Here is a 9056-nt window from a genome sequence, read left to right on the forward strand (position 1 = left end):
TATTTTTAATAAAAATACAGAAAAAGAAAAAAATTTATAATTTACCAAAGTTACAAGCAAGTTCAATAATTTCGAACTTTTGACCTGGGCATTTTTGAAACATATTTTTTGTATACGAAGTCATACAAAAATAAGACATGTATTATGCCATGGGATATGCATTATCATGGCCATATCCCTACAATCGCAGTTTCATAAAAAGATTATAAAGATTTGTTCTATTGATATTTGGAACTTTATTCAACTGTTGAAAAAAACTATGTCTTATCTTTATTTGTTTGCATATCCATTTTTTTGCTATTTGATTTGACATTGACGTCACAAGTGCAACAGCCTTATTAGGGCGCACTCACACCTCTGGCTGCCTGCACAGGCAGCCAGTGAGAGCCAATCAGAGAGTCAGTAGATTTAAATTTGAATTTTCTGTCTCTCTTACTCTTGTACGTTTTCTGCGTGGTGGGAGGCTGCCTGTGCAGGCAGCCAGAGGTGTGAGTGCGCCCTTATTGTGCTTTGGCAGAGGGTCAGTGTAATAATGGAGCTTCTACAATAGCTCCGTTTGGCAACTCAAACTCCAAGTCCAAGTCGGTTGGAGTTGGTTGCGCGCGCATGGTGTTGCCAACTGTCGCCGAGTTGAAAATGAAAAAAAAAAATTGTGCGTGATCTTGTGCTCACGAAATAGTTGAGGTTATGTACCTTTGAAACTGTAAACATGTTGTAAAGTTTAATAAATTATTTGTTGTTGCTGTTGATGTTGCCGCCATCTCATCGTTTTTTAAAAGGTAAGAAAAATATAAATTATTAATCTTTTAATAAATTTTTCTTTTATAAACAATACCTTTTTAATATATTGTAAAATCAAAATGATGAAAAACTTTTATTATAATGTCAATAGAAAACATTAAAAAAATTTTGTATTTTGACAGTTCATCTTATTTATTGTATATTTCTTTATTACTATATTTATATATTACAAATATTAAATTCATTGCATGTGTGTATTATTCGGGGAAAAAAATTTTATTATTTATAAAAGAAAAATTTATTAAAAGATTAATAATTTATATTTTTCTTACCTTTTAAAAAAAGATGAGACGGCGGCAACATCAACAGCAACAACAACAAATAATTTATTGTGTTTACAGCTTCAAAGGTACATAACCTCAACTATTTCGTGAGCACGAGATCACGCGCACAATTTTTTTTTCATTTTCAACTCGGCGACAGTTGGCAACACCATGCGCGCGCAACCAACTCCAACCGACTTGGACTTGGAGTTGCCAAACGGAGCTATTGTAGAAGCTCCATAAGTAAGAGAAAGACAGATATACACTAGAGTCTCCGAAGAGAGGACAGAAAGAGTCTTGGACCTCTCTACGGAATTCGTCCTTGACGCCGAAAATTGTAAACACTCCAGGGCCGTATATCGTATCACAGAGATGTGTTTTTTTTAACAGAATACATTCTGTTACGTATGTAAAACACTACGCGAGAAAGGTACACTAAAAACAAACGCTCCTGAGTTCACGTTCCTCTTTCTGATCCCGCCCATCTCTTCCCCCCTCACTCCTTACCGCGCCGCGTCACTACTTAGTCCTCTCTTCAGAAGTCCTCTCTTGGGAGACTCCAGTGTATACATGTGTCAGACATGAGTGGATATGTATAGTCAAGCATATTCAACTACAGTTTTCTTTTTTATATAGAAAATATAAATTATTTAATTGAAAGGATTAAGATTGTATTTATACTGTATTAATGTGAATTTTTTCAAGTAAAACAGTATATGATATATATAATCATTACTCAAGTTAAAATTTTGCAAAAAAACCAAATGTCTGTCAGTAGTTGATTATATATAGTTTGTGTTATAAACATTAGTAAGTATTGTTTTTTTTATAATAATTATATACTATTATCGTAATAATTTGTATTTATAAGAATCTATTGAAATAAAGTAATTTAAGAGAAATTAAATTGACATAACCTAAAAATGATGTGTGTTCTGTATTTTTTTTCTATATATAATAAAATGTAAATAATTGGCTAGATATTTTACAAAAGTTTAGTTTAATTCAGTACAGGGAATATTCTTAAAAATGAAATATCTCGATTTAATTAATTTTTGTGTATATTGGTAAACTTTGAAAAAATAACGGGAATAATTTAAGTATTATATACAATTGAAACCTATAATAATTAAAATTAGTAAAATATCTTTAAATCCTACTGAACATTTAAATTTACTAAAATAATGAATTAATGACATAAAGTTACATAATTAAAATGTTTTTCAGCATCATGAATGATTCCTTTTTGAACGACATTGATCCAGGAGATCCAGGACCTCGTCAGGAGTTAAACCAGTTCATAACAACCAGAAAAAGTAGGTCTTCAGGTGGACCAGTGAAAAATGACGACTTTGAATTTTTAACTCAAGAAAATATAAATACAATTACAAATGCAGGTATTGTCAACAAGAAGGAATTACTTAATGATCAAAAGAAAAAGAGTACAAAGCAACATGATTTTAAAAAACAGATTGAACACGAAAAAAAAATACCACTCATAGAATCTAAAGTGCTTGATAAAAAATTGAAATCACTCGAAACAAGAGGTAAATCCACAGAATTGGCACGAGTAAAATGTGAGGAGTTGAAAACAAAACATCAGATATTGAGAAACAAAGTCTCTGATCCAAGACAAATTTCCAAAGATTATAATCGTCGCTCTGGTAGTTCAACTCCTTCCAGTAGAACATCTGATCCATCAAGTAAAGAAAACAATATATTGTCGGATAATGTGACTCCGAATCGAAATTCAGCCTCTTTAAAGAAATTAGAGACCAATGATTCTTCAACTTTATTGAATTGTGTTAAAGAATTGATATCCTCAAATGCAAAGCAAGAGAGCACCAAAATCTTAAGAGCAATGCAGGAATTACATATAAATTCTCAAGCAAATCTCATTAAACATTTGTTAATTCAAACAGAAGATTTAACAAAGGAAATTCATCCCAGTAGGGATACATCGCGATTAAAAAAGTTAGTCGAAGAAAATGAACGAATGCGAGAGGACATTATTATTTTGAAATTAAGAAATGAAGAATTGCAAAGAAAAGTCGATGAATCTATACTAATGAAGGAAGAAAATATTGAGTTAAAACTTAAAATAAAAGAATTGCTCAAGTCTGGAAGTTAGTTTTAAATATACGAAAAAAAATAATTTAATTTTTTTAATTCAAATATAAAATAATAACAGTCATGGACTGACAATCTAAAAAATTATATTATTATTTTTAGATTTAAATGTTAAAATTGATGTCTTATCATGTAATATGTTAATAATGTGCCTTATATTGTTGAAACATGTTTAAGGACATAAGTGGAAGACGTGAGATTAGACAATTCCTGTATGGGAGATTTCTTACTCTATTTTAAAATTAACACTAAAAATAGAAATTTTTTAATCTCACGATTTTCACGTGATATTAATAATTTTTTAAATAAAGTTTTTTACTTTTCCAAAAAAATTATGACTATTTTGTTAATTTAATGATATACCCTAGAATAATGAAATTGTATAAAACGTATTAAAAAAAAATAATTTTAAATATTTATTAAAAATTGTTGTATGTTTTGTTTACTAGCAAATACATAAATTTGCAACATATAATTAACATTCATATTCTGGATGGAGAGCATGTGATAACCTATAAAAGAATTGCTCTCATGACTCATCAGTTCATCATCAGACATCAGTTGAACTTGAACTGTGCGCATGTAAGCATCAGCATCCAAGTTATGAAAACCAAAATACTGAAAATGTATTACGGTATTCTATTTTTGTTGTCAATTTGTTTAGTGAACAGTTATGCAAGTTTTATAAATAATTACCCAAAACTTAAAAGTTATAATACACCCGCTAATGAAGATGTAGGAGAACCGCTATTTCTAACACCTTTAATTGAAAGTGGAAAAATTAACGAAGCAAGGGAAAAAGCGGCAGTTGAACATGTGGAAATGGAAGGAATAAATAGTTATGCTGGATATTTAACTGTTAATAAGGATTTTGGATCTAATATGTTCTTTTGGTTCTTCCCGGCTCAGGTTAGGAATTTTTTTTATTCCTTTTAAACAGAGATCTATCAATAATAATTAATAAATACTACTTATGCTTACAATTATTTACAATTTTTTTTTTTAAATATAACTATAAATTAATATGTTATTTGTCCTTTTATTTATTTTATATATACTATATAAAATGAAAATATTAAAAGTTGAAAAAATGAGTTTCGAGAAAGGTGTAGGAGCCAATTATCCAAGAAAACAGAAGAAATATAAAGTTACAAAAAAATTAAGTTTATTACTTATAAATAAAACTTATAAATAATATTATACCCTGTATATCCGTATTTGAGAAAAGATATCCAATGTTTGAAATTCTAGTACCATTTTTTTCAAAAAAATAATTTGCGTATGAAGAAAAATAACATTTCTTAATGAATGAAAAATTCCATATTAAATAAAAAATTATCAATTAACATTTATACACAAATAACAACACGTAAGGATTATTACTAATAACTATGTAGTAACCACTTTTGTAACTTATAGAAACAATTGAAGTCATATGTGTTAAACTTTTGTGTCTTTTAAAGAAGAATCGGACACCAGTAATGCATATTATTATTAAATATAACAATTGGTTTTATAAAATGTTCTTTAGTAGAAACGTGGAAAATTTTATTTTATATAAAAGATCCACTAATACTACAATTTAGATGAACATTCAATAATTTCAGATTACAAAACTTTGAGGTTATGATAAATTTTTTCTGTGCGCTTTGACTACACTACTGCGGTCTGATTTCTCTTTAAATCGAAAAATGATATCAATGAAACTTGATGCAAACGTTGCTATATTTCTCAATAGTTAACTCGACAGATGGACATATTAATTTTAATTAAAGTGATAAAATTATTTATTTATAGTTTTAAGAAGAAATATTTTTATTATAAACTGGGCAATTGGTTCCCTTATCATACATGTATAGATATCAAATAAATTGGCAATTGCTTTAACATATATGTGCAAATAGGTTGATCCGGGCAATGCACCTGTTGTTCTATGGCTGCAGGGTGGTCCAGGGGCAACTTCAATGTTTGGACTGTTTTTGGAAAATGGACCTTTCTACGTGACAAAAAACAAGACTCTTCACATGAGAAAATATTCATGGAATAAAAATCATAATTTAATATATTTCGATAATCCAGTTGGAACTGGTTATAGTTTTACCAATGATATTAAAGGTTATGCCAAAAATGAGACTGATGTGGGACGAGATGTTCATACAGCTTTGGTGCAATTTTTCCAGTTATTCCACGAATTTCAAAAGAATGATTTTTTTGTTACCGGCGAATCTTACGGTGGAAAATATGTTCCTGCAGTTTCACATGCAATAAAAGACTATAATATAAAAGCTAATTTGAAGATTAATTTAAAAGGATTAGCAATAGGAAATGGATTAACTGATCCAGAAAATCAACTTATTTATGGCGATTATTTATATCAGTTGGGATTGATAGATCTTAATGGAAAAAATGCGTTTAACATGTATGAGAAGAAAGCTCGTGATTTCATTCAACAAAAGAAATTTGTCGAAGCTGCCGATATTTTTGATTTACTTCTTAATGGAGACTTTCATGCAACACCCTCACTTTTTACAAATTTAACAGGTTTCAATTTTTACTACAATTATCTGCATACTCATGATTCTAATAACTCTGATTGGATGTCTGAATGGATCCAGCGGGGTGATGTTAGGCGTGCCATTCATGTGGGAAACTGCTCTTTTCATACTGGAGATAAGAAGGTTGAAGAGAACCTGAAAGCTGATATTATGCAATCTCTTGCTGTATTGATTGTAGATCTGTTGAAACATTACAAAGTTCTTCTCTACAATGGTCAGCTCGACATAATAGTGGCATATCCACTGACTGAAAATTATTTGCAAAAATTACAATGGTCTGGCGCTGCCAAATACAATTCAACTGAGAGAAAAATATGGAGAGTTCAGAATGAAATTGCGGGATATGTAAAAGTCGTTGATAATTTAACAGAAGTTCTTGTTCGAAATGCAGGGCACATGGTTCCAATGGATCAACCTAAATGGGCTTTCGACTTAATAACCAGATTTACTCATGGAAAACCACTTTAATTACTTGTTCAGACAAGTGAATTGAATCCTCAATTTAATTGAAAATATAAATATATGTACATTGACAATAATATACAATTAATGTTATGTTTTATACACGTAGGTATGTAAAACTTTTACAATAAAATAATATCAGGTAACACAAAAGGTCAAATACAATTACAATCACAATCAGTCAGACTTGTCAAGTATGAATAGTATTCCTCTTTTAAACGATATAATTGCATTCATGTATGTGTGCGCACGCGTTTATTGTAAATAACTACATTTGGCAAAATATTTTCATATCTTTTACGCGATATATATGCTCAGTTGTTTACATTTTCTACTGTGCGTTTGTATAAGTTATAAAAATATTTTTAATTGCGCACAATTTTTCACTTTTAATAAAAAATTCAATTTTATGAAATTTAGCCATGTAAATTCATAATTTCATTATTTTTTTTAATCATCTTAACAATTAGAAGACAATCATGTAATTAACAATAGTTTGCTTGGCACATAAATCACAAATATATTTTCTTCACATTTTATAATTATTTACTTTTAAGTTATTGAGTATTAAATTAATTATACTATTTTCATTCCCATTTTTTGTTGAGATTCAAACTTTTCTAATTGTTTATAGAATAATTTAGTCTAAATAAGGTAATAAAAATTGATCTACTATCGAGGTATTTGTGTGCCAATCAAAATGAGAAATTCCTGGCACAGATAATATTATTAATTTTTTCTTTTTATCTAAGGTTTTTAACCCAATTAAATCTTCGCGATATGTCACGCGATCTCTTAATTCTACGACTGTCTCATTTGTATCGTAATAACCAAAATGAGCACTTTGCCATGGCGTAATAACTCCATCGTCCGGGCCTCCAATAAGAACCATTTTTTCCAGTTTGGTAATACCAGATTTAAGATTTATGGTACTATTAAAATCTTTTTCATTATTAATAAATGGAAGAAATTTGCTATATTTGTAGTATAATTCCTAACAAAAGAAAGGGACAAAATTAATTATTCGAATTGATTAATTAATTGAGAATATAATTCCAACAGTATACCTGATGATGTGGATCATTCCAATAATTTCCAACACTCGTGTGTTGTCCAAGTCTTGAATAAAAGAGTTCATATGCTGTTTCACAGAATAAATCTGGAAAAATTAAGTGCAGGAAACGTGCTGAAATTGAAAAAAATTGATATTATAATATATTGTAATTTAGTATTCACTGTTTTCTTTTAAATATACTATGTTTTTTGCATACTCCCGTATTGGCCAGCTTGTGGAGAACTTAGGGAAATAAAATTTCTGACGTTGTGTTCGGGAAATCTTTGCAAAATTGCTCTAGCTAGTAATCCTCCTTGACTATAACCTAATAAATTAATTCCATCAGGAAATTGAGCACCAAAAGCTAAGACGTCTTTTCCTACTTCTTCTACTTGTTTCCACATAGGATCCAAGCTACTCCAACCAGAGTATCGTCCAGTGTTGTTGATCACAGTTCCTGGATGCATCTGCATATATTTTTAAAGTTGTTTTATCATTTTCATTTGTTATTCTATACACTATTCAATTTAAATTTCTTAAACATATTTATCACACTGATGGTGAAACTTCATTATTATACAGTACATAATGTTTAAAAAATATCGCAACGTCCGTGAAGTTTACAACATTTATTATCAACGATTGAAAAACAAAATATTCTTCATCCACAAAGTAATAAAAAAAAAATTATTGATCAAGTCTTTAACGTCAGAGAAATTATAATAATAAACAAATAAAAACGAAACAATTTTGGATTTTAATTTTTATATATATGTCAAATAGACTTCCTGAAGAGGAAATCCGTGGATTTACAAGAATTAAAAAATTAAAGTCAACTTTAAATATTGCCATAGAAATCAAAATGAATATTCTTTTTTTATTTTGTTGGGAAAAATAATTGTCAGAATTTGGGAAATTGCTTTCGTAAAAAACATTTGTCGAGTAAAATGATTTCGTGAAATTGAATTCGGAAAAGCGTTGGGAAACTTTTTGATCATTATGTATAATGAAGTTCATTGTCAGATAAAATTTAAATTACTTTATGTGAAATGTTAAAATTAGTTAACCCCATATTACAAACTTGTACTATTTATAGTTTTCTCAACGCATATAATGAAAAAAGTTAATTGTTATAAAAAGCCATTACAAATTATATAACAATAACAAAATATCCAATTTGATCAGATCTTTGAAAAAAAGTTTCACATGCAAAAGTAAAAAATGAAAACACAAAAATCTAAAGTTTCTAAAAATATTTATAATAAATATTTTAATAATAATTTACCTCCTGTATGTGATTGCTAATTTCTTTCATACTGTCATCTCCTGTAAGAATGCCATGAATCACAGCTACAGGTCTATATGATTTTGCAGTAAAATTAGCAAAAATGGAGCAGAATATTAAAGAAAAATATATTTTGTAGTTTGACATTTTTAAATTTTTGATTTAACTTTATCAAGCGTCAAGCATGATTGGATGAGAACTAAACGTTCGACTCTGGTTCGACTTAAAAACAACAACAAAGGAATGACATTGCATCATGGGAAGGGAAAGAAGCATCAACTGTAAATCAACGCCACTGCGACAAATAAAGAAATACTGAGTTGGGAAGCAGGGTCGGTAAGTGGTTGCATTATCAAGTATCGTCAATATACATTTCTACCACACAGACAGAATTTTTATCTTATGAGAATTATTCAAAAAAATTTTTTTTTTTAATTTCTTAAATATTTTAATTTGCAATTGACAATATAAATGTTTAATATTTAATTTACTTTAAAGTGTAAATG

General features: G+C 28.9%; 3 protein-coding genes across 3 annotated transcripts; 2 read left to right on the top strand and 1 right to left on the bottom strand.

The window, feature by feature from the left end:
- Nucleotides 1-1611: 1611 nt before the first annotated feature.
- On the top strand, nt 1612-3529 carry LOC127279782 (uncharacterized). The gene is made up of 2 exons (XM_051302342.1): nt 1612-1874; nt 2292-3529. The coding sequence occupies exon 2, from the start codon at nt 2296-2298 to the stop codon at nt 3193-3195; it is 900 nt and encodes a 299-aa protein (XP_051158299.1). The 5' UTR covers nt 1612-1874; nt 2292-2295; the 3' UTR covers nt 3196-3529.
- A 193-nt stretch (nt 3530-3722) lies between these two features.
- LOC127279781 (venom serine carboxypeptidase) lies at nt 3723-6391 on the top strand. The gene is made up of 2 exons (XM_051302341.1): nt 3723-4103; nt 5099-6391. Exons 1-2 carry the CDS (start codon nt 3726-3728, stop codon nt 6215-6217), a joined length of 1497 nt encoding a protein of 498 aa, XP_051158298.1. The 5' UTR covers nt 3723-3725; the 3' UTR covers nt 6218-6391.
- On the bottom strand, nt 6235-8818 carry LOC127279783 (lysosomal thioesterase PPT2 homolog). Its single transcript, XM_051302343.1, has 4 exons — nt 8551-8818; nt 7483-7732; nt 7279-7397; nt 6235-7205 (listed from the first exon to the last, which is right to left on the bottom strand). Exons 1-4 carry the CDS (start codon nt 8695-8697, stop codon nt 6852-6854), a joined length of 870 nt encoding a protein of 289 aa, XP_051158300.1. The 5' UTR covers nt 8698-8818; the 3' UTR covers nt 6235-6851.
- Nucleotides 8819-9056: the final 238 nt, after the last annotated feature.

The sequence above is a fragment of the Leptopilina boulardi genome, unplaced genomic scaffold (assembly GCF_019393585.1).
Source record: "Leptopilina boulardi isolate dan_hultmark-lab unplaced genomic scaffold, ZJU_Lbou_2.1 LbouV2_223, whole genome shotgun sequence".
Classification (NCBI taxonomy): Eukaryota; Metazoa; Arthropoda; class Insecta; order Hymenoptera; family Figitidae; genus Leptopilina; species Leptopilina boulardi.